Here is a 25,971-nt window from a genome sequence, read left to right as displayed (position 1 = left end):
CCCCGCCACCGCGGCTGAGGGTGCCTCCGCCTCCCACAGGGAGCCCCCCGCCGCCGCTGAGGAGAGCCCCACCGGTACCGCCGAGGCGCCGCCGCCTGCCCACCCCATGACGGCCGACTCCTGGAGGAACCTCATCGAGCACATCGGTAAGGGAGCCGTTCCCCGCCTCGCTGGACTCTCCCCCCGGCCGGGTTTGGGGCGGGGGAAGGGGGTCGGGGGTCCGGCGGCCGCGCTCTCCCACAACTTGTCCCATTGCCCGCGCTCGGCGGCGGCGCAGCAGCCCCTAGAGGTGCCGCCGCGGCGGGACGGGCCCCTCACCCGAGGGTCTCCCGCCCCCCCTAAGCCCCCTCAAACCGGCAGAGTTGAGCGAGCGGAGCGCGGATGGAACCCCGAGCGGGACGCGGCAGGAGGGAGCCCCGGGGGGAGGTCAGGGGGCTGTGTCGCCGGAGCCCGGCTCCCCGTCCTCGCTGGAAAAACCTCTCTCTGCCGGCTTAAAACAGAATAATCCCACCCTCCGTGGTGTGGTTTTTTGCCGTCTTTAGGGGCATCAGGTTTGCAGGCTGCCTGGCAGGTGATTTAAATCCGTCGCTGAGCAGCTTTACCTCCCTTCATTAGCAACAATTACTTCTTGTAATTACCGAGCGGTTGAGGCTACAGCCAACTTCCTGCTGAAATCTGATTTTGCGTAGCCAAAAAAAGGTATAAGACTGAAGTACCGGGTCAACAATGCTGTATGCCAGGGTCATTGTGCATTTGTGACAGGCATTGGTGTAGCATTTGCCACGGAGGAGTAAGTTATTTTATCATCCGCGGTCTCTTTGTAAAGGCAGAGTTGAGGTTATCTGGCTGTTATGCTTTTGCTCTTGTGGTATTTTTGAAATTTTTATTTTATTTTTTTTGTGTGGGATGCGGAGGGGACCTTCCCAGCTTGTTTCTTGGTTTCCCACATCTGAATGGTGACATCCCTCAGAGAGAGATTTGGGCAACTGCAAAGTTAACCCTCACACCCTGAGGGAGGTTTTATGGTGGGAAGCTTCGCCTTTTTTTTTTTTTTCTTTAAGCAGTTCTGTTCAATTTCAGGAAGTGAAATTGCAAGGTACTTGGATCTAGAGGGCAAGAATGTAGCGCTTTGCTACATTGATGGGAAAAAACAGATAATTTTCATGAACAGCAGGGCGAACCTTCCCTGGGCAGGAAGGAGGAGGCTTCTCAGGCTGTCTGTGGGAGAGGAGAGCGGCTGCTGTTTGGTGTCAGGGCTGATTCTTGGAGCACCTGATGCCACCAGGACAGCGCTGGGGAAAGAGGCTGGTGTGAAACCAGCAGCCTGCCAGCGTCTGTCAGGCAAAACAGCTGAGTTTGGGGCCTTCTGGAGCAAAAGTGGTGAACAATTTGCATGGATGTTTGCCAGATGGGTTACTTGGCTGTCTAGGTCCTACTCTCCCAAGGCAGATGTGTCCATACATTGTTGGTTTACTGGGACTGTGCTGCTGAGAGGCCTGATAAAAATACTAAAAAAACAGCAGAACTTCAAAGCAGCCCAGTTGCTATACTTATATATATTTTTATAAGCTGTGTATCAGAGGGAAGCTGTGTGATCGCTCTACACACGTCAGTGTAACTGCAAGTAGGTCTGTTGCACCTTGATGGAGGAAACAGGGTCTTGACAACCAGAGATGCTACACTAATCCCCGACAGAGAGGTTGTTTCAAATGGCAGGAGCACAATCGCTCCCTTCCCTCCCTCCTGCCTTTGGGGCATTAATGGACTTTTTGCCTGAAACTGGAGCAGAGAATTTCAGAGAAAACGTCTCTGGACCTCCTGAGATTTTACATAGCTTTCAATGTAATAACGTTTACTTTAACAGCACTGCGAACTCTCTAAGGCGAGCATTTTCCACAATTAGTAACTAGTTTTTCAATTCCCCTCCCGGTTTTTGAGGGAGCTGGGAAGGCAGGCTATGACAGCAAAATTAAATGGAATAAACACAAAGGAAAAAGCCTATTATGTTCTATACAAACTATGTAAACACCCCTTAGGAAGATCAGCCTTAACCACTTAAGTCAACGGGCAACACCAAACCCAAAGTCTGACCACATGGTTAACCTTTAGCCAGGTCACAGTGGGGACAGTTGGGACATTAAGCAATGAATGGAGCTTGTACGGGTCTCTGACATTTTGTACTTGTTCACTTAGTAAATGTAAGCATTTTCTAAAGCATTGTATCTTCTGAGTCACATTCAACTACTGATCTCAGCTTCTTTCTACACATTCAGTCAGTCCCCAGATGTATCGCTCTCCTTTCAACATGTCAGAACCCTGTTCCCTGCCCTTGCGTCTCCTACACCACCCAACCTGTGCCGTGACCATCTCCTGCTACGTCCAGAGTTGGCTTTTGCATGGCTTCTCTCCCTCTCTCTCATCTAAGCCTTTGCTCTACCCATTGTAACCTCTTTACTGACATATGGATGTCAGTAAAGATAGCGAGATATTACACCAAGATAGCGAGAATGTCTTTTATCCTTGCTGTCACGACCTTCTTTGTTTCTTCCTACCCTTCTTCTGCCTGAACATCTACCTGTCATTTGTCTTTCTGCTGGTATCACCTTTCTGCTTCCTCTCTGTATTGCTGTCTGTGGTAGAGCTTCATCCAGTCTCTCTTCAGCTCCCTCCTTAAAATGACTTACCTTGCTGTCATTTCTGACTGAGTTCTGGTGGTAGATGCCTTTAGTCCAAACCATCTCCCCGTGTCTGTATCTGCTTTTGTCTGCCACCAAAGGCTCCATAGGTCTTCCCTCTTTGGTTGGTCAGGCAGGGAACCTGGAAACAAAGTCAAGTTGGATTTTATTTCCTTAACAGCAAAGAGGAAATTTGTCTTGAGGATCTTTTTTAAAGGGCTTCCCTCCATATCTATACAAGGGACGCTAAATGCCCTTTACCCAAAATATCCTTAATTACCTTTGACTTGCAGGGCAGACCCACCAGCACAACATGTACAATCAGACACTGCAAGTATAATTATCTCCGATATGAGTAAAATACATAGATTATGCTTCAATTTCCCAGCACGTTTTCCCTTGATGAAGTGCTGCCCACACTGCTGCAGGGGGTTACCTCCCAGCCTGTCCCACTCTCTGGCGTGCAGCTCGGTGGGGCCAGAAGCACCCCGTGCCCTCCTGCTGCCCCAGGGCCCTCAAGCCCACTGAGCTCACAGATCGGTACCACTCAAAGCACCTCCGACTTAGCATGCTCTCCCATCCCTGAAGGAGCCTTTCCACCCCACCGCGTCCTCAGCACCCTCACTGATGCTGAATAAGGGGCAGAAATGCTTAGGAAAGCCACAGAAGCCTGGTTGACGCAGAGAGGAATTATGTAAGGAGCAGCAGCATGCAGAACTTCAGGGGAAGTCTCCTCTCCCTGGTTATCGTGTAGGAAGCTAACAGAAGACGGTATGGTTTCCTAGGCACAGCTACCCTTAAATGCTATTTTAATCCGGTGTTGAACGTCTTTCCAGGGAGAACAGATAACAGGATACACTTGCAGACTGCGGTAATGCTGTCCTTTGTGCCTCTGCTTTTCCCCAGCATATTTCCAATACGGTTTTAACCTAAGTGACTGGTGCAGAGCCTCCTGAAGACTGGCCCAGAGATTTAAAAGGTGGCAACATCTATGTTTCTGCCCTCCCTGGACCGACTCCTGACCCGGTTGTCTCTCACCATATTACACATAGGATCTGCTTCTGGGATCCAATCTCGTGAATGCATGTGACCAGATGGATTTTAACCCCTAATGATTTGGACAAAATAAATTATCTAGGGTTTGGGGGTTTTTTGTTTGGTTTTTTGCTGGTTTTGGGGTTTTTTTTGGTTGGTTTTTTTTTGTTTTAACATCAAGGACTTTTTATTCATTCATGCTACACTTTGCAATTCAAGTATAAACCAAGGGAGATAATGTAAATTGCGCTCCTTCAATTTGAGTGAGGGGAGTGACTCAGAGCAGGCTCATGCTCTCTTGTCTTTTCATATTTTCTAAATTACATTTTATATTCAAGCAATTAATATTCTGGGTCCTACAGATGGCTCAGGGAGAGAAATGGGGCAGTTAGAAAGCCCTGGGAGAGACAAAAGATCTTCTAAAGACGGCCAAGGAACTTCAGGATTCCTACCTTTTTCGTGCTGTCAGATGAAATCAGGGGTGGGGGGTAAATTCTGCGCAATTTCGTCTGCTCTTGAAGTTAGTAAGTGGAACTCAGAAGATACCTTGTGTGGCTGATGTGCCGCAAGATGGTGTGAATTCAGAGCCTCTTCCTTTGTGCTGCGGCATTCAGGGACCTTTTGAGTGTTATTTTCCTGTTTTCAATCATCACAGAAACTGAGAAGGAAAGCAGAATGAAATAATTAAGCGAGGTGTCCGAGCCTAACTATGAAGTCAATACTGAAACGAACTACTATCTGTGGCTTCTTGTCCCAATGCTTCACCTGTCCAATGCCTTAACAGCAGCTCAGTGTTTCCTCCTCAAGGATTTTCATGGCCATCAAATTACCCCTTTAAAGTACTTCTGATGTGTGCAGTATTATTTTTCCAGACACACGCTTACACATACCTATCAATCTGTAGAACTATATAACATAATACTATTGCAGAAGAAAATCAAGGTTTGAAAGAAACATTTCAAAGCCTGGAACATAACAAACCTTTTATGTCTTCCGATTGGTCATGGATTCTGACTGTGTTACTAAATGTTTTGTGACAGCAGATTGTTGACAGCACTTTAGATTTAGAAATGGCCTTCCATTTATAGTTGCCACTTCTGGCTGAAATAGGAACGCCGTAATTGGCATTTTCCCTCAGCACGGAAGGGATCTCTCTCACCTCTGCCGAGGTGAACTAAGGCAAAACAAACATCCTTTCCCACAATACCTTCCTACTCTGTTGTTCAGCTGTAGCCTCTCAGAACTGTCGGTGTTGCCTCCTAGGGCTCCTGTATCAGGAATATCGAGATAAATCCACACGCCAGGAGATTGAAACCAGACGACTGCAGGATTCACAGACAGACCCTGAGGAGAGCTCGCCCAGCGAGGAAACCCCATCTGAAGCAGAACCTAGAAGTACAACCGAAAACAAAGCTCCACCACAAATCAGCTTGCTGAGGAACTCCAACTCCAGGTTCAACTTATGGCAGGATCTTCCCGAGATCCGGAGCAGCGGGGTCCTCAGCATCCTCCAGCCAGACGAGATCAAGCTGCAGGAGGTAACGGGGGAGGGGGGGGTGGTGTTCCTTAATTGGGTTGCTGAGAGTAAATTAAGTCAAATTATTAAAATTTAAAACTGAAAAGCTTCATAGCAGTCACAGACAAGCCTTGTCCTGCTGAGTACTTCTCTGTGTTGCACTGGTTAGCACCAGTGTTTTTTTTTTGAAACTACACAGGTTTTTCTATATGCTGCTGCTGCTGGACATTTCTCTAGCGAAAAAAGAACCCTTTTCTGATTCAGTGTTGGGAGCAATTTACAAAGGGAGGGAAGGATAATGAAGAGGCTCTTGCGATAGAGGTTTTGGTACCCAGTGCACGTTAATCCTCCTCTGAAGTTACTAGCAGGATACATGCTTCCCACCAGAAATCTTAGGAGAATTCAACCGTTAACTGTAATCTGTTTTAAATGCGATGGCATTAATGGAAAGGGAAGAGATGGAGGTTGATAAGCTTCCTTATTTTTAAACATTGTTACTTGGAGACTTATGCAAAACAGTGAAAAATAATGCGAGGTATATTTGCCTTCTAGGCATACAGTGCAGTGACATCACTGTTTAGGTCATACTCTGTGAAATTTACGAGGCTGCATCAAACAGTGAAAGGAGTAGGTGGGGGGGGTAAGCTGCTGCAATCAATGAAAACATCAGTCACACAACAATTTACAGCTGATTGCTGTTTTGGGTAGCGTGGGGAGCAGGAGTGCTCTTTGTCAGCGCACGGCACCACATTTGTAGCCAGCGGTGGGGACGAACAAGCCTCGTTTCCTGTGTGATGTGTGGTGTAATACCAGCAATGGGCCTCCACAGGCTCCATCCTGTGGGTCCTACGATTCTCCTGCCCCAGGATTGCTCCTGGTGAGACCACTGTGGCAGTGTATTTGTTCAGCCCTGGCTTTGATTGTACCCAAAGTGCTGGAGAGCATCTCAGGGTGTGAGCGGTCTCCCCCAAGTTCACCAGGATTTGCGCAATCAACATCAAGCGTGTTTATACACCGGGCTGGCAAGCACAGGCTGTTGGTGTGTCAGGGTTATGGCTGGAGGTGACTAAAGTTATTTGTTGCTTTTCCATGTTCTTCTCCTGCTCTGGCTGTTGGTGTGTCAGGGTTATGGCTGGAGGTGACTAAAGTTATTTGTTGCTTTTCCACGTTCTTCTTCTGCTCGGGTTAAGCGAGGTGTCCGAGCCTAACTATGAAGTCAATACTGAAACGAACTACTATCTGTGGCTTCTTGTCCCAATGCTTCACCTGTCCAATGCCTTAACAGCAGCTCAGTGTTTCCTCCTCAAGGATTTTCATGGCCATCAAATTACCCCTTTAAAGTACTTCTGATGTGTGCAGTATTATTTTTCCAGACACACGCTTACACATACCTATCAATCTGTAGAACTATATAACATAATACTATTGCAGAAGAAAATCAAGGTTTGAAAGAAACATTTCAAAGCCTGGAACATAACAAACCTTTTATGTCTTCCGATTGGTCATGGATTCTGACTGTGTTACTAAATGTTTTGTGACAGCAGATTGTTGACAGCACTTTAGATTTAGAAATGGCCTTCCATTTATAGTTGCCACTTCTGGCTGAAATAGGAACGCCGTAATTGGCATTTTCCCTCAGCACGGAAGGGATCTCTCTCACCTCTGCCGAGGTGAACTAAGGCAAAACAAACATCCTTTCCCACAATACCTTCCTACTCTGTTGTTCAGCTGTAGCCTCTCAGAACTGTCGGTGTTGCCTCCTAGGGCTCCTGTATCAGGAATATCGAGATAAATCCACACGCCAGGAGATTGAAACCAGACGACTGCAGGATTCACAGACAGACCCTGAGGAGAGCTCGCCCAGCGAGGAAACCCCATCTGAAGCAGAACCTAGAAGTACAACCGAAAACAAAGCTCCACCACAAATCAGCTTGCTGAGGAACTCCAACTCCAGGTTCAACTTATGGCAGGATCTTCCCGAGATCCGGAGCAGCGGGGTCCTCAGCATCCTCCAGCCAGACGAGATCAAGCTGCAGGAGGTAACGGGGGAGGGGGGGGTGGTGTTCCTTAATTGGGTTGCTGAGAGTAAATTAAGTCAAATTATTAAAATTTAAAACTGAAAAGCTTCATAGCAGTCACAGACAAGCCTTGTCCTGCTGAGTACTTCTCTGTGTTGCACTGGTTAGCACCAGTGTTTTTTTTTTGAAACTACACAGGTTTTTCTATATGCTGCTGCTGCTGGACATTTCTCTAGCGAAAAAAGAACCCTTTTCTGATTCAGTGTTGGGAGCAATTTACAAAGGGAGGGAAGGATAATGAAGAGGCTCTTGCGATAGAGGTTTTGGTACCCAGTGCACGTTAATCCTCCTCTGAAGTTACTAGCAGGATACATGCTTCCCACCAGAAATCTTAGGAGAATTCAACCGTTAACTGTAATCTGTTTTAAATGCGATGGCATTAATGGAAAGGGAAGAGATGGAGGTTGATAAGCTTCCTTATTTTTAAACATTGTTACTTGGAGACTTATGCAAAACAGTGAAAAATAATGCGAGGTATATTTGCCTTCTAGGCATACAGTGCAGTGACATCACTGTTTAGGTCATACTCTGTGAAATTTACGAGGCTGCATCAAACAGTGAAAGGAGTAGGTGGGGGGGGTAAGCTGCTGCAATCAATGAAAACATCAGTCACACAACAATTTACAGCTGATTGCTGTTTTGGGTAGCGTGGGGAGCAGGAGTGCTCTTTGTCAGCGCATGGCACCACATTTGTAGCCAGCGGTGGGGACGAACAAGCCTCGTTTCCTGTGTGATGTGTGGTGTGATACCAGCAATGGGCCTCCACAGGCTCCATCCTGTGGGTCCTACGATTCTCCTGCCCCAGGATTGCTCCTGGTGAGACCACTGTGGCAGTGTATCTGTTCAGCCCTGGCTTTGATTGTACCCAAAGTGCTGGAGAGCATCTCAGGGTGTGAGCGGTCTCCCCCAAGTTCACCAGGATTTGCGCAATCAACATCAAGGGTGTTTATACACCGGGCTGGCAAGCACAGGCTGTTGGTGTGTCAGGGTTATGGCTGGAGGTGACTAAAGTTATTTGTTGCTTTTCCACGTTCTTCTTCTGCTCGGGTTATTATTTCCGTATCAGATTTGTTCTGTTTACCTGGCAAAACACGGTAGTTCTAACTGCCAGCATTACAAACACAATCTGGCATCTGAAAAATTACAAGCTTTCCTTTTTCTTTCTGCTTCAAAATGAAGAGTATTTTACAGAGAAGCATTAACTTAAAAGTTTGCATTACGGATTTCAAAACCTGCCATTGCTGTTGAGTTATGTTCATTGCCTGTAGGTGTTTCAAGGGAAAAAATCTCTGTGCTGCTAAACCCCAACATTAAGTGTGCTGAATTTTCTTCTCTCTGCCTAAATAACAAGAGAAATAAAGCAGATGGAGATGGGACAGTGCTGCCTTAAAGAAGTGCTGTGCTTTCCCCGATGTTAGTTTATCAGAGCTGAAATTTTCTTCCTGTTTGTTCTGGGATTAGCACAGTAAGAGATTATAAAATCACTCCAAGCCAGAAAGCTGTGAAATTGGCTGAACATTGAATAGATAAAGCAGAGAATTTGCTTTGTGTGGATAGTCAAGGACAGAAAACAAGAAAGGCTGGAGAAATCACTGAGGCAATTAAAGAGAAGGTGTTGAAGTCAGCCTTGCTATAACCAAGCATGGCTTGCTCCTGCTGTGCTGGAACTGTACTCATGTGGGATGTGAACTGGGAGTCTGAGCTGTACATGAGGGCTCGATTAAGTGAATGTAGATTGTTCAGCTTCATGAAGGAGAATTGGAGGAATTTACCTGAAGTACAGAAGGGCAGCAGAAATTCTGGACTAAATGACTTAAGAACAAAAATCATACTTTTCTGACCCATTTTGTCTTCAAAGCTGTGGTAAATGCAGGACTAGAAGAAATTGCAGTTCTTCAGCCAGGAAAGGCAGAACAAGAGTATTATTTAGACCACAAAGAGGAAATATCAGTACACAAATGGAAAGAAAGTTGAAAGAAACACCCCTGTTCACAGCTAAGGAAGGGAGTACCACCATAGCTGTGATGGAGCAGGGCTTAGACAGTCAGAGAAAAAGTTGCTCATCTGCAAAATGAAAGAGACAGGAACAACAGGAGGAATCTTGTCTTTGCTATCGGCGATGACGGAAAATGACTGAGCAGGTTATCAATATAAGATAAAAAACAAGACACGGGTGTTTTTCAGGCATCAAAACAAGAAACTTGACTGGAAGAGCAATGGATGCTTGAAACATGTAATGGGAGGCAATTTGTCATTGCCCTTATCGGAACAAATGAGCCAGAAAATGGAGTTTCAGGAAGGAAAAGAAAACACACACACACAAAAAACCCCCCCAAAAACGCATCCACCCTCCAGCAGTTTCAGAAAAAAAAAAATAAAAATGTTGCAGCATGGCCCATTAGCCCTGGGAACTCAAACAGAAATCAGACAGCGATGGCCTCTCCCACACCAGCCTTTTTCATCTGAAGCAAATGTGACAGTAGCAAGATGTAAAATGACAACTAGAAGTGTCACAAAAAATGTGGGTGCAAATGCAGAAAAAGGAAGAATAAAAGAAAAAGCAAAAGACATGTTACTGACCGCAGAGGTCAGGGAAATACGAAAATTATGTGCTACTGGAATAATTATCAGAAATGACTAAGTCATTGACAGTGTAGTTTTAATTATCCAGACATCTGTTGAGCATCAAACACAGCAAAACATGAATCACCAAGGGCTTTCTTCTAACGATCTAGAAAATGTAATGATGCAAGAACAAGCCAAAAGAAATGCTGTTTGGGTTCCAACGCGGAGTCAACGTGAAGACAGAAGACATGTATGTAGCAGGAGGAACAAGTGACACACACTGTATTACATGTGATTTACGTTAAAACAAATTCTGTCACCAAGGTACCAGGCTCTGAAGAGGTAGTGATCCAGAGAGAGATGAAGAAACAACATTTAATCAGTGAAACTTCTTTCAGCATGAACCTTGAATTAGATATTGGTATGGCCTTTTTATGGCGTGGCTCTGGTTTATTCTGCTTTCCCAGTTCAGTTCTGTACCTTTCAGTTTGTCCCTGTTTTATTTCCTGCATAGTTTCTTCGTTTTGTCCTTTTCTTCTTGCTAACTGTATTGATTTTTCTTCACTGTCTTCATCTTTTATGTTTTAGGAGATTCCGAGCTGAGCGGAGCTCGTCCAAAACAATTTATTCATAAAAATAGTTTAGCAATGTATTATCAATCTTTGAACTGAACCATTTTTGCTGAGATGTATGAGCTTTGATAAAGTATTTTGCCAGGGATTATTTGGATTCGGGTCACTTTGGCGTTAGAAAAAAGGGGCAGAGACAGACTCATCTGCACCATGTGTCATGGTGTGAATTTAGATCAGAGAGCTGCTGCTCTCAAAATGCTCTTTGCTCAAGCAAAAGAGGGACTTGAACCCGGTTGTGTGCCCTGGTGACAAGGCCTCTGTGTGGAAGAGCACATTCGACAGGTAGGCACTCTTTTTTTCTTTTCTTCCATTTTCACAAAAATGCCCAGAAAATATTTATTTTCCTTCTTTGAGCAAGCAAAGCTTAGATTTCAAACCTCCAGAGAGCTCTAGTGCTGGACTTCCAGCAGTGGCCCTGTGAAGGCAACCAGCTCTGAGGGCTGGTCACAGCCAATGCCATGGCATCGGGTCAGAGCAACATCCCTCCTGGGCAAGACCAGAATTCCCCCTTACCTGGTGGTTTACATGAAGAGAGCAGGGCCATTGGGAACAGATATTTCCCATCTGTGCAATAAAACACTGTATTGTCTCAACAGAAATTTATTCCGTAGGATTACTTACTCTTGTCTTTGGTGACTCTTAATTTTTATCTTCTAAGTTTCCTTCTTAGGCTTTGCTTCTCTCTTCCTCTCTCAGTCTCTCTGCCAAAACATAAAATGATGAAAATGATCAGTATAGTTTTTACATGACTCAATTTCATGAAGTTAATGACCCAGAGGACTGATGGAATAGCGTTGGTCATGTTTCCAAGAGATAGTTCCAGACTATTTGTAAACTTAGGAAGATCAAATTACTGCAATTGACATTTAGTTCAAATTTTTTTCTAGTTATTTTTGCAATTCTGAGACCAGACGCTCATGGGCTTTTTTTTTTTAACTAGTGACTGTTTAGAGCTAGTAAAGTTCAGTTATTCCATAGAGCTCACATCATCACGTTGCGTGGTTGGCTGTTTGGTGCCAGTTTGGGAGGTTTGCAGTTCATACTTACCATTCAAAAGGGAAACAGCCGTCAGCTGTGTGGAGTCGGTACTTTGGGTCTGCAGAGGACCAGCTGGATCTCCAAAGTAAATTAAGAAAATTGTGCCTTGAACATGCTGTGGACGCTTCCAGAATCTTGTCCTGACCAATGGAGATGTTCTTTATTTTCCTAGCAGCTCCCTTAAATCAGAACCCTCTGCATTGATATTTTCACTCTGGATTTTGTTATTTCTTTAGCATGGCTTGCCCTGTGCATGTGCAGGTCTAACATCCTCTCAGTAGGGTGAACAGCAAACACACACAAGTTAATTTCTCCAAACATAGGCAGAGGGGCTTCTGCAGATCAGGAAGCAACCTTCTAGATTAAGCAAGCTGTCTTAGGGGTTTAAAGGCTGTGGTAGGATGTCAGGTCTTGACCTTGGCTGTCATGGCCATCCTGCCACCAAACCTGGCAGAAGAACAATCCTGGCTTGGAGTGTCTGGAAAGCTACGGAGGAAAATGTCTGGTGCTATCAATCCCCAGGATATCTGGAAGGGATGGACTGTCCCAGCACGTCCTGTCTTATTCCTTGTTGTGTGTTTACCTATTTCTACTTCTCCTCTCATTTATCTAATAAAAAGGTATGGTTAAAGCTGTAAGAGGTACATTTAGGGCCCAGCCAGTCATGCAGAAAAATGGGTTCTCTCTCGGGTTCACCTGTTCCCCTGGTGAAGCTGTTGGGAGAAGTTGAGCTGATACTCCTCCACTTTTCTCATTAGGAATCTGGCCTTGGAAAAACAAAACAAAACCAGAAACATCTTTTCACTCCTTAAACACCAGCTGTTCCATGTGCACTGACCAAGTACGTTCATTTCTACCCACCCCCTTTGCTCTGTCTCCCTTCTGGGGGCTGTGTGGGCAGAGCATCCTTCTCTGGTGCAGGAAGGGACCACTTATTTGACTTAGCTGCCTACTGGGAATATTTCCCAGGCTACCAACCCCGCAAAGAGATGAAATGTCGCTTCAACTGATATTTTAGCAGCTCTGGATTGAGTAATATTCCCTCCTTGGTGTGCCCATCCTCCCAGATCTCGGACTGCAGCACAGTGTCAGAAATATAACCCAGGTCTCTGTACCTCAGGTTCTTCTGTGATGCATAGTGATATTTCCACAAAAAGGCCAAAAACTCATCAGGGGAGAGTATCCAATCATTTCTTTAAAAATAATTTTAAAAAAATAAATTAAAAAACAACCCCCCTCCCAAAAAAAAAAAATCCTCAGCTAATTTGGAAGATATTTTTCTATATGCACAGCACAAGAAGTGCCGTACGTACCTGCTGCTCCGTTGGATCTCCTTGGCTCTGGCTGGGTCCTTGTCACCTGTGAGAGCCATCAGAGCATGGGGACTGGCACCAGCACCACCTGGGCAACTTCACCACCCTCCCACCCTCACCAGGGTGCAGCAGAGGAGCTGTGGGCAGCAGAGGAGCTCGGGCTCAAGGGTTGGAGCAGCTCTAGGTTCAAGGAAACAAGACTCATTGAGCGACAGCATAACCTCACCACCCTCCCACCCTCACCAGGGTGCAGCAGAGGAGCTGTGGGCAGCAGAGGAGCTCGGGCTCAAGGGTTGGAGCAGCTCTAGGTTCAAGGAAACGAGACTCATTGAGCAACAGCGTGGGCCAGCCCCAGGACAAGGAGCCCTGTGTGCACCTTCATCAAGTGGTGTCTGAAGGATTGAATGATCTTTCACCATGTTGAATTCCTTGTGAGAATCTCCAATTAATCTTACTTCATGTAACGGATTCAGTAGGCATGTAAATAATCACCTCTTTTATCTGCCTCTAAACAAAGACAACAAGCACTTGCCTGAACAGTAGGTGAACTCTGTGTGGCAACAGTGGACTGCAGCACCTGCTGTGGGCAGAAGGCTTTACATCCTCGTCTCATTAACTCATGATTTATCTCTGAACCAAACCACCAGTTTGTCTTTCTGCTTCCCCAGACCACATCCCTGGCCTGAGGAAGCCGGGCTGGAATTTGGAGTAATAGTTGAGTACCTTCATGTCTTTTTGCAGTCTTTGATGGGCCAGCCCCAGGACAAGGAGCCCTGTGTGCACCTTCATCAAGTGGTGTCTGAAGGATTGAATGATCTTTCACCATGTTGAATTCCTTGTGAGAATCTCCAATTAATCTTACTTCATGTAACGGATTCAGTAGGCATGTAAATAATCACCTCTTTTATCTGCCTCTAAACAAAGACAACAAGCACTTGCCTGAACAGTAGGTGAACTCTGTGTGGCAACAGTGGACTGCAGCACCTGCTGTGGGCAGAAGGCTTTACATCCTCGTCTCATTAACTCATGATTTATCTCTGAACCAAACCACCAGTTTGTCTTTCTGCTTCCCCAGACCACATCCCTGGCCTGAGGAAGCCAGGCTGGAATTTGGAGTAATAGTTGAGGACCTTCATGTCTTGTTGCAGTCCTTGGTGAATTGGCTATGGCCAGGGTTGATCAGGGAGCATCACTTGGGCAGTAACATCTGTATTTCCTTCAGGAGAGGGAAGACACAGGGGCTTGGAGCACCACAGCTGTGTGTCTGTATTAAGCTCTGTCCCAAGGAGCATGTGTTGCACACTGATGTGCTGGGTGTTGCACAGCCCAGCCCCTACACCATGGTTTTTCTAAAACAGGAGCGTGGACGGTGCAAGGAGACCCTCCTGGGAAGCACAATAAGCCACAAGGAGCAGAGCAACAAGCCAGCACTGTCACGATCAGCAGGGGGTTGGAGGGTGTATGGGGGCTGACAAGGGGAGTTCCCCAAAAGGGAGATGAAAGTGTAGGACTGTGACAAATGGACATAGAGGGTGCCTGGAGCAGCCTCACCTCAAATCTGAGTGACACTAAGGAGGAAGGAGGGAGCCCCTGAAGTGCTCTTACATGTGCACATGCACAAAATCAGGCTGCTTATATGTAAGAAGGACCTCATCACTCTCTACAGCTACGTGAAAGGACACTGTAGAGTGGTTGGTGCTGGTCTCTTCTCACAGGTAATTAGTGACAGAACGAGAGGGAACGGCTTCAAGCTCCAACAGGGTAGGTTTAGATTGAACATTAGGAAAGAATTTTTCACCGAAAGAGTGATAGGGCATTGGAACAGGCTGCCCAGGGAGGGGGTGGAGTCACCATCCCTGGATGTGTTTAAGGGCCGTTTAGATGCAGTGCTAAGGGACATGGTGTAGGGGATGACTTTGTAGAGTAGGGTAGATGGTTGGACTCGATGATCCCAAGGGTCTCTTCCAACCTGAACGATTCTATGATTCTATGAAAAAAGAGATAAATCTCCTGGAGAGACTCAATGGAAGGAAACGTGGTCAAACAACTTAGGAGGGAGAGAGACAGCCAGGGCTGATGGCTGAGGGAGATCTTCCCCATTCAAGTCACTATCCCGTGTGACACATGGCAAATGCCATTGGGTGCTTACCTCTCCCTGTACTCTGGGCCTGGAGAGGGGGTGCAGGGTCCATGACTCTGCACAGCACAGCACAGCACATGCAACATTATGTGGGCCTCTCTATAGAATTAGAAGGTACCTTCTGATTTCCTTGTTTCCTTCTGGATTCTCCCCCAGGCCATGTTCGAGCTGGTTACTTCCGAAGCCTCCTATTACAAGAGTCTGAATCTGCTGGTGTCTCACTTCATGGAGAACGAACGTCTGAAAAAGATCTTACACCCGTCGGAGGCACACATCCTCTTCTCCAACGTCCTGGATGTCATGGCTGTCAGCGAGCGGTAAGACAACTGCTGCTGGATTTTTGTCCAGCTGAACAGCATCGCTTTAGCTAACCTCATTTGTAGAGGGACAGAGGAGCTGACTAGGGGCAGTCTGTTACCCACTGTCTTTCCAAATTGCCCGTGGACACATTCATTCCTTTGAACCCCAAGGGCTCCTTCTAGGAACTACCTGGGACAGACAGGTCACAATTAACATGAACGCTGGGTTTCTCATCTAGCTTCCTGATGGACCTCGAGCAGCGGGTGGAGGAGAACATTGTGATCTCGGACGTGTGCGATATTGTCTACCAGCATACAGTTAATCACTTCTCCGTGTACATCACCTACGTCTCCAACCAGACCTACCAGGAGAGAGCTTACAAGCAGCTTCTGTGAGTTCCAGTGCTTGATGCTACGTTGTTTTGCAAAATCATATAGGCCACAGATTTAGCTATAATTTTGATATTTATGAGAAAGGGCTGGGTAGCACAGAAACAGGATTTCCCACTTCATGGGTTTTTCACTGCACCTATAAAAAGAAAAAAAAAAAATTAAAAGGCTTTATAGTAAGGGTGCTGTGATATAGCATGCAAGTAACATACCAAGTAAATTCAGAGCCAGTGGTTCTCAACTGTGGGAAATATTTGTGGTCCACACAGGGGAGGGGACACTTGTGAAATGGATGTATTTTTAAACTGCAAGTAGAGGCAAGAGACTGAAAGGCCAAGAATCTAACACAGCACTTTGATGACAAGAACAACCATTGCTTTTCCCAAGCTTCTCAGCAAGGCATTTGACCTACCCAAAGTTGAGTATTATTTTTTTTTTTAGAACAACAAAATTTTCTTTTAAAAAAAAAGGCCATTTTCTTCACATTCTGGTGTTACACAGACAGACATAACCTAGGCCTTAGCATGTAATCTGAGATATTTTTACAGCATTTTTCAAGTTTAGCAAATCTTCTGGTCCAGTAGGAATACTCTTACGCCAGGCTCAAAACAAAGAGTGCCCTACAAGCTTGTCTCTGGGCTGGAGAATTAATTTTTCTTCAGTTACAGTGTCCTGGATTCTTTCAGGACAGCCCATTGCACTTGCAGCACTGTATTTCTTCCCCAGAGCAGCAGCTGGTTCAAGGGAGTGTAACAAGCCCTTTCCTTTCTCTGTGCTCCAGCTTTTGGGGGGAAAAATAAAAGAAAAAAAAAACAAGCAACACTTTAAGGGGCAGTTGTTGAGCTTGGCCAACTGTTCTTTCCAAAAGGAGGGCACGTCAGGGTTCCTTTCAGTCAGAAGTGAGCAGTGTGACTGCAGAATATAAACAACTTGCCTAGAGCCACTTGGAAGCAAAGCAGCAATAGGCTGGACGTGTTGGAGATGGAAGTATTCCTAGATATTAATCCAGAGAGCAGCATTTTTTTCATCTGCAGGAGAACCTGAGCGAATTGAGAGGGATAGACTCCCTTCCACAGGCTCCTAGTTAGCTCAAAAATTTTGGCAGTGCTTGGCTGAACGTAAAGCCTGAGGTGTGTCACCCTTCCGCCCCCCAACTGGCTGTTCCTCAGACACACGCAGGTCCATTCTGCTGTAGCTCTGGCGAGTCACACTGTCACACCAGTACCTGCTGCAGCCCAGACAAACGCTTACAACAGCTTCTTTTGGATGGCTGCGAGTCACAGAGGGGCCAAGGCAGGTTTTGCACAGTTAGCAGCATCTTCTCAGCCGTGCTGCTTCTGCTAGCCAGGACTCCAGTGGTGTAAGTCCTCCTCAGGGCCTCACAGCTGCCAAGAGGCAATGTCTTTGTGGCAGCTGGGGCTTGTGAGGCTGCTCTGTGCAGCTCAGCAATGCCCTCATCTGCCCCAAACGTCGTCAGGGAAGGCCAGGACACAGCCCATGCCCTTCTCAGGCCGTATAATGAATTCCATCCTCCATCTAAGCAGGCAGGAGTAGCCAAGCTTGAGCTCTTTTGTGGCTTGTCCTTGTTCTTACGACTGTGTGGATTTCACCTTGTCACAGAGTTCCAACTGTGTAAAAATATATAATTATGCCTCTGACTCATCTACTTGGACACACACCCCATTCACACACACCTACGCACGCGGCGTATGCTGCTGAGCTAGATGTGCTCACACATGTGAACGCTATCATGGCTTGTACATTAAAAGTCTATTTTTTCCCTCCCCCAACACTATAAATAGCTCTAGATCTAAACTAAAATACACCTAGGAGCATCGAGTCCCCTCCTCCCCTCTTTTCTCCTATTGGGAGAGGCCAGGAAGATGCTGTCTCTGGGATCAAGTTGCTTTGGGGTCATCAGCCACATACCAGAGTCGCAGGCAGGGTAGCACTCAAAGCCCTGACCCTCTCTCTCTCTCTTCTCTCAGCCAGGACAAGCCAGCTTTCCGGGAACTGATCTCACAGCTGGAGCTGGATCCGAAGTGCAAAGGCCTCTCCTTTTCTTCCTTCCTGATTCTGCCATTTCAAAGGATCACTCGGCTCAAGCTGCTGGTGCAGGTAGGGTTTTGCTCCTCTCTCCCCTGAAGGTCTTCTGGATCACTCCTGGAATTTTCCGTTCCAGCAGTTGTGAATGAGGCTTAGATACAGCCATGATCAAGACTCAAGGTGAACAAAGCCTTTCCACAGAATCAGACATTCTCAACAGCTATCGAAAGAAGATTTCAGTCACTCAGAAACCATCCCCAAAATAGCACTGAGTTTGCCAGATAGCTGTTACTTAGCAAAATTGTTGAGGAGGAACTTTGTCGAGCTGCTAGAAGGGGTGGCAGCAGCCCGTCAGCCCAGCTGCCTGATGGTTTGGGTGCTGACTTGCAGATGAACAGTGCAGAACACAGGAATGCTCCCCGTGTAATGCTCTACATCATGGTGGCTTGGACCAGGCTCTGGGAGCCATCTTCCCCCTGTGCTTGTCTAAAGACTGCACTGGAGAACGTGCTTCTGGGGGGGATGAGAAAACAGCTCAGTCCCAAATGATCTTATCCCCCTGGGATTACCAATAGCGCTCTCTGTTAGTGCCAGCTTGAGCTATTTTTATTTATTCATTTATATTTATGAAATAGGAGTCTGGGTGAATTGGCTATGGCCAGGGTTGATCAGGGAGCATCACTTGGGCAGTAACATCTGTATTTCCTTCAGGAGAGGGAAGACACAGGGGCTTGGAGCACCACAGCTGTGTGTCTGTATTAAGCTCTGTCCCAAGGAGCATGTGTTGCACACTGATGTGCTGGGTGTTGCACAGCCCAGCCCCTACACCATGGTTTTTCTAAAACAGGAGCGTGGATGGTGCAAGGAGACCCTCCTGGGAAGCACAATAAGCCACAAGGAGCAGAGCAACAAGCCAGCACTGTCACGATCAGCAGGGGGTTGGAGGGTGTATGGGGGCTGACAAGGGGAGCTCCCCAAAAGGGAGATGAAAGCGTAGGACTGTGACAAGTGGACATAGAGGGTGCCTGGAGCAGCCTCACCTCAAATCTGAGTGACACAAAGGAGGAAGGAGGGATGCCTGCAATATTTCTTTTAGACATAAGGTCAGAGGGAGCCCCTGAAGTGCTCTTACATGTGCACATGCACAAAATCAGGCTGCTTATATGTAAGAAAGGGGAGCTCCCCAAAAGGGAGATGAAAGCGTAGGACTGTGACAAGTGGACATAGAGGGTGCCTGGAGCAGCCTCACCTCAAATCTGAGTGACACAAAGGAGGAAGGAGGGAGCCCCTGAAGTGCTCTTACATGTGCACATACACAAAATCAGGCTGCTTATATGTAATGAGAAAAAAAGAGATAAAGCTCCTGGAGAGACTCAATGGAAGGAAATGTGGTCAAACAACTTAGGAGAGAGAGAGACAGCCAGGGCTGATGGCTGAGGGAGATCTTCCCCATTCAAGTCACTATCCCGTGTGACACATGGCAAATGCCATTGGGTGCTTACCTCTCCCTGTACTCTGGGCCTGGAGAGGGGGTGCAGGGTCCATGCCTGTGCGCAGCACAGATGTTGTCATTAACATTATGTGGGCCTCTCTATAGATTTAGAAGGTACCTGTAGGGTAGATGGTTGGACTCGATGATCCCAAGGGTCTCTTCCAACCTGAACGATTCTATGATTCTATGAAAAAAGAGATAAATCTCCTGGAGAGACTCAATGGAAGGAAACGTGGTCAAACAACTTAGGAGGGAGAGAGACAGCCAGGGCTGATGGCTGAGGGAGATCTTCCCCATTCAAGTCACTATCCCGTGTGACACATGGCAAATGCCATTGGGTGCTTACCTCTCCCTGTACTCTGGGCCTGGAGAGGGGGTGCAGGGTCCATGACTCTGCACAGCACAGCACAGCACATGCAACATTATGTGGGCCTCTCTATAGAATTAGAAGGTACCTTCTGATTTCCTTGTTTCCTTCTGGATTCTCCCCCAGGCCATGTTCGAGCTGGTTACTTCCGAAGCCTCCTATTACAAGAGTCTGAATCTGCTGGTGTCTCACTTCATGGAGAACGAACGTCTGAAAAAGATCTTACACCCGTCGGAGGCACACATCCTCTTCTCCAACGTCCTGGATGTCATGGCTGTCAGCGAGCGGTAAGACAACTGCTGCTGGATTTTTGTCCAGCTGAACAGCATCGCTTTAGCTAACCTCATTTGTAGAGGGACAGAGGAGCTGACTAGGGGCAGTCTGTTACCCACTGTCTTTCCAAATTGCCCGTGGACACATTCATTCCTTTGAACCCCAAGGGCTCCTTCTAGGAACTACCTGGGACAGACAGGTCACAATTAACATGAACGCTGGGTTTCTCATCTAGCTTCCTGATGGACCTCGAGCAGCGGGTGGAGGAGAACATTGTGATCTCGGACGTGTGCGATATTGTCTACCAGCATACAGTTAATCACTTCTCCGTGTACATCACCTACGTCTCCAACCAGACCTACCAGGAGAACTGTTCTCTCCAAAAGGAGGGCATGACAGGGTTCCTTTCAGTCAAAAGTGAGCAGTGTGATTGCAGAATATAAACAACTTGCCTAGAGCCACTCGGAAGCAAAGCAGCAATAGGCTGGATGCATTGGAGACGGAGGTATTCCTAGATATTAATCTAAAAAAAAAAAAAAACAAACAACACTTTAAGGGGCAGTTGATGAGCTTGGCCAACTGTTCTCTCCAAAAGGAGGGCATGACAGGGTTCCTTTCAGTCAAAAGTGAGCAGTGTGATACTCTTACGCCAGGCTCAAAACAAAGAGTGCCCTACAAGCTTGTCTCTGGGCTGGAGAATTAATTTTTCTTCAGTTACAGTGTCCTGGATTCTTTCAGGACAGCCCATTGCACTTGCAGCACTGTATTTCTTCCCCAGAGCAGCAGCTGGTTCAAGGGAGTGTAACAAGCCCTTTCCTTTCTCTGTGCTCCAGCTTTTGGGGGGAAAAATAAAAGAAAAAAAAAACAAGCAACACTTTAAGGGGCAGTTGTTGAGCTTGGCCAACTGTTCTTTCCAAAAGGAGGGCACGTCAGGGTTCCTTTCAGTCAGAAGTGAGCAGTGTGACTGCAGAATATAAACAACTTGCCTAGAGCCACTTGGAAGCAAAGCAGCAATAGGCTGGACGTGTTGGAGATGGAAGTATTCCTAGATATTAATCCAGAGAGCAGCATTTTTTTCATCTGCAGGAGAACCTGAGCGAATTGAGAGGGATAGACTCCCTTCCACAGGCTCCTAGTTAGCTCAAAAATTTTGGCAGTGCTTGGCTGAACGTAAAGCCTGAGGTGTGTCACCCTTCCGCCCCCCAACTGGCTGTTCCTCAGACACACGCAGGTCCATTCTGCTGTAGCTCTGGCGAGTCACACTGTCACACCAGTACCTGCTGCAGCCCAGACAAACGCTTACAACAGCTTCTTTTGGATGGCTGCGAGTCACAGAGGGGCCAAGGCAGGTTTTGCACAGTTAGCAGCATCTTCTCAGCCGTGCTGCTTCTGCTAGCCAGGACTCCAGTGGTGTAAGTCCTCCTCAGGGCCTCACAGCTGCCAAGAGGCAATGTCTTTGTGGCAGCTGGGGCTTGTGAGGCTGCTCTGTGCAGCTCAGCAATGCCCTCATCTGCCCCAAACGTCGTCAGGGAAGGCCAGGACACAGCCCATGCCCTTCTCAGGCCGTATAATGAATTCCATCCTCCATCTAAGCAGGCAGGAGTAGCCAAGCTTGAGCTCTTTTGTGGCTTGTCCTTGTTCTTACGACTGTGTGAATTTCACCTTGTCACAGAGTTCCAACTGTGTAAAAATATATAATTATGCCTCTGACTCATCTACTTGGACACACACCCCATTCACACACACCTACGCACGCGGCGTATGCTGCTGAGCTAGATGTGCTCACACATGTGAACGCTATCATGGCTTGTACATTAAAAGTCTATTTTTTCCCTCCCCCAACACTATAAATAGCTCTAGATCTAAACTAAAATACACCTAGGAGCATCGAGTCCCCTCCTCCCCTCTTTTCTCCTATTGGGAGAGGCCAGGAAGATGCTGTCTCTGGGATCAAGTTGCTTTGGGGTCATCAGCCACATACCAGAGTCGCAGGCAGGGTAGCACTCAAAGCCCTGACCCTCTCTCTCTCTCTTCTCTCAGCCAGGACAAGCCAGCTTTCCGGGAACTGATCTCACAGCTGGAGCTGGATCCGAAGTGCAAAGGCCTCTCCTTTTCTTCCTTCCTGATTCTGCCATTTCAAAGGATCACTCGGCTCAAGCTGCTGGTGCAGGTAGGGTTTTGCTCCTCTCTCCCCTGAAGGTCTTCTGGATCACTCCTGGAATTTTCCGTTCCAGCAGTTGTGAATGAGGCTTAGATACAGCCATGATCAAGACTCAAGGTGAACGAAGCCTTTCCACAGAATCAGACATTCTCAACAGCTATCGAAAGAAGATTTCAGTCACTCAGAAACCATCCCCAAAATAGCACTGAGTTTGCCAGATAGCTGTTACTTAGCAAAATTGTTGAGGAGGAACTTTGTCGAGCTGCTAGAAGGGGTGGCAGCAGCCCGTCAGCCCAGCTGCCTGATGGTTTGGGTGCTGACTTGCAGATGAACAGTGCAGAACACAGGAATGCTCCCCGTGTAATGCTCTACATCATGGTGGCTTGGACCAGGCTCTGGGAGCCATCTTCCCCCTGTGCTTGTCTAAAGACTGCACTGGAGAACGTGCTTCTGGGGGGGATGAGAAAACAGCTCAGTCCCAAATGATCTTATCCCCCTGGGATTACCAATAGCGCTCTCTGTTAGTGCCAGCTTGAGCTATTTTTATTTATTCATTTATATTTATGAAATAGGAGTCTGCCTGCAATATTTCTTTTAGACATAAGGTCAGATAGGAGCAGGTTTTAATGAAAAAGAGGAGGTAAGAGGTGAGAGTCACTGTACTCTGTCACCTATCCCGTAATTAGGCTGATGGCCAGAAATAACTCAGAGGCTAGCAAAGACTTTTCTGTGCTGTCAGATTGGGATCAGAGTTAACACAGCCTTTCCTCCCCCTGCAGAATATTTTGAAGAAAGTGGAAGAGAAGTCTGACAGGGAAACCACTGCCTTGGACGCACACAAAGAGCTGGAAACAGTAAGTTTGAATGAGCTAACGAAGGCCATTAAGATTAAACCATCGTGCTCAGTTCCCCCCTCCAGAAAAAAACCTACAAGCTATATTCACTCCTGGAGCTGTCCCTTTGAATCCTGTCACTGTGTTTCAAGAGTAGTTTTCTTATCTTAAGCCTTCCTCACTCTCAAAGATGGACTTGTCTATCAGCACTTAGATGTCAGTGATGAGGAATCCCTTGCTAACAACAGATGTGTATGTTTCCACTGTAGGAAAGGGCAGAGAGAATGTTTTCCCTCGGGGTCCTCCATGAATACAAACTGTTTTTGCAGATACCTGAAGGTGATGGATCCCGCTGGGACGTGTAATTAGCTGCAACAGGCAGCAGAGTACAACTATGTCAGGTTTCCTCCAATACAGCACACTGCTTCTTCTGACCTAGAATAACAGTTTCTTAATGAAGTACTCAAGCCTGCTTTTAGCCCTCTCTCTCCCTGAAGCTGGTGTTCCGTTGTGCTAGTTACTGCTGTGTACAAAACACCAGGAAGACATTGGCATGTTTTCCATCTGGGCTGCTCCTGCCGTGGTCAAACAGGGCGATCCCACCTCCTGGTATCTGAATGATCTGGACGTAGCTGGTGGCTCTCTGGGCTGGGACAGAGTGGTGGAACCCTTCTCTGGCAGAAGCTTGGAACACCTCTTGAATCCTGCCATTCAACATAAGCATTTGAAATGGAAAACTTTGATAGAACGTCAGTGTGAGGATATGGTTGCAGCTTCTGATGGAAACACCAGAACAAAATGGGCTCTTGGATTTGGCCTGAACTAGTCTAGGAGGTGTACGCTTTGGAGATCACTAGGGATAAAGACAGAGACCTTAGCAACGAAGCATGCTCTGCATTAGTTAGTATTTGCAGGATCCTTCATGGTGTATCTGGTAGCCAACTGCTTTTCCATTGGTCAAAAGCCTGAGGAGAGCTGTTGCTTTAGTATGCAGATGACTACAACTGCTGATGGAAAAATGCTCTTTCTATATTCAGCTGCCAGTGACTCGTGATCAATTTCATAACTCCCTTTGCATGGTTACTTATCTGAAAATGTTTTAAGTTTAGATGGCTACGTCCAGCTGGGTGCAGGCATCACAGCAGAGACCATCTGGTGGCTATTTTCTTTATAGGTGTCCTATTTGATAGGTAGGAGCCGATCACTGTTTCAGTTGCTGATATCCTGGTGGATTTTGAGTAGCAGAGACAGAGCACAAAGCAGAGCTTGTTCTCCAACGTAATTTTTCTCCCTAGCCAGTTCTCAAGAGAGTTGCTCCTTATGAAACAGGCAGTGGCATCTAGGTTAAGGTCCCTGTAATAGGGTAGTGCCTGCGCTTTGGTTGTGGTTTTTCAGTTCAAAGTTTGTACTCAGAACACAGCTGGGCTCTGTGTGATGAACGTCTCCTTCCCCGGGACGTTTCAGAGCCTTAGCATCTGGTGCTGCTTGGCAGAACCACAGCTTTTTGCTTCTTCAAAGTGAGGATTTTTGGCTTCTTTCTCTTCTCGAAGATGATACTGCGCCTCTACCTCGTTTCAAGTGTTGAGGACGAGAAAGATGAGATATGGGGTTTGTCAGGATCTGGCAAACGAGCTGTTCCCTTTGCCCAGGGAACAACCAGGAGCATTGCTTAATACTGTCTGCTTCGGTAACAGTGCAGCCATTTAACATGTCCTCTGATAGCCAGCTTCCAGCTATAACATCTTCTGGGTGTTTTGGGGGTTTTGTTGGGTGTTTTTTTTCTTTTATTTTTCATGCAAATGCAGCACTGGCAGAAGAGCTTGGTTTGGTCAATTCCTGTACTTACCCTGTCACAGTCAGGCCTTTCTCTGCTGTCAGTCCCTGTCACAGTCAGGCCTTTCTCTGCTGTCGGTCATCACTTCCCTGCTTAAGGCCAGTGGAGGCAAATCTTTCCACTCTTATTTTTTCCCAGGTGGTGAAAGCATGTAACGAAGGTGTCAGGAAGATGAGCCGAACAGAGCAGATGATCAGCATCCAGAAGAAGCTGGAATTCAAGATCAAGGTATGAGCATAGGCTGGTAACCCTTTGCAGACAGTGAGCCAACAGTATCTGGGCGTTGTGTGCATGGACATGGCAGCAGTAACTTCATTGCACTCCTTTTAGCGAGTGTTTGGTGATGGCCTGGTCCACGCTGTCCCCCTTCAAAGCCTTTGGCTTTTCCCTCTCACCTCTCTTCAAAATCTAGGTCAGCTTTCAGCCATTATTTTACATGACAAATGACACGAAAAGAAAATGAAAGCTACAAAGCAAAATGCTTCAAAGACAGAAAATACCATAAATGAAGACTGTCCCACCATTTTGATTCATCTCTGTGTTTATACGTTATGTACAGTCTCTAATTACCTGCTGATGATCTATTTTGGCTCCACTCAGGGAATGGCTGAGTCAATATTTAGGGGTGTCTGACCAGATCTCATTTCATATATGCTGTGAAACTCCAGCGCTAAGTAGAATGTTGCCATTTCTTTTCTTGAGCGCTACGGAAATGCTTCTCAGATCTGTCTGCTTCACACATTTTAAGGAGGATATTTAGCTCCCCAGTAACATTTTACGTACCTGGACAACCAAAGCAAAGAAATTTAGAGGCTGGGCTTCTGAGAATTCGATTTTCCAGAGCGCTTTATGAGTGTGTGAGGGCTAGACCACAGACCAGAGCACAGAGGTAGATGGTGGTAGCCACAACACTTGTGAAGTAGCCACTCTTGTGAAGCTGAGGCTGTAGTGACAGGCAGGAGCCAGTTTGTCCCTGCAGCAGGTCCTCCTTAGGCACTGGTGCAGGCAGGGCTCCTCTGCTGAAAGAGTGTGGAAGGAAAGACTGTGCCACCGGGCACCTGACGGACACAGGGAGGGAGTGAAGGTGGAAGGAGTAGCAGTAAAGCTGATATTTTCCAATAGTTCAGTCATTTGACTGGAAGCATAGTGTTCTTCTGATACAAGATGTGCTTTGTTCTGGGCTTCTTGTTTTTAACACGAGTAGTAAAACTCTAGGAGAAGTGCTGTGGTGGCTGCACGGGCAGTGTCTTCTCCTGGCTGGGACAGACCCGACCAGTGAGAACC

At 46.8% G+C, this 25,971-nt stretch overlaps 1 protein-coding gene across 1 annotated transcript in view; it reads left to right on the top strand.

Moving 5' to 3' along the window:
* The first annotated feature begins 36 nt into the window (after positions 1 to 36).
* Positions 37 to 25,971, top strand: part of NGEF (neuronal guanine nucleotide exchange factor) — a 34,082-nt gene continuing 8,147 nt past the window's right edge. The window contains exons 1-7 of the mRNA XM_014952173.1: positions 37 to 146; positions 4,974 to 5,248; positions 15,149 to 15,309; positions 15,531 to 15,683; positions 17,670 to 17,799; positions 22,800 to 22,874; positions 24,826 to 24,915. Of these exons, the coding sequence (XP_014807659.1) occupies positions 107 to 146; positions 4,974 to 5,248; positions 15,149 to 15,309; positions 15,531 to 15,683; positions 17,670 to 17,799; positions 22,800 to 22,874; positions 24,826 to 24,915 (924 nt within the window). The 5' untranslated portion in view covers positions 37 to 106. The remainder of the gene's footprint in view (positions 147 to 4,973; positions 5,249 to 15,148; positions 15,310 to 15,530; positions 15,684 to 17,669; positions 17,800 to 22,799; positions 22,875 to 24,825; positions 24,916 to 25,971) is intronic.

The sequence above is a fragment of the Calidris pugnax genome, unplaced genomic scaffold, assembly GCF_001431845.1.
Source record: "Calidris pugnax isolate Ruff unplaced genomic scaffold, ASM143184v1 scaffold232, whole genome shotgun sequence".
Lineage (NCBI taxonomy): Eukaryota > Metazoa > Chordata > Aves > Charadriiformes > Scolopacidae > Calidris > Calidris pugnax.
Note: the sequence above shows the minus strand (reverse complement) of the source record. Positions and strands in the feature narration are given on the sequence as shown.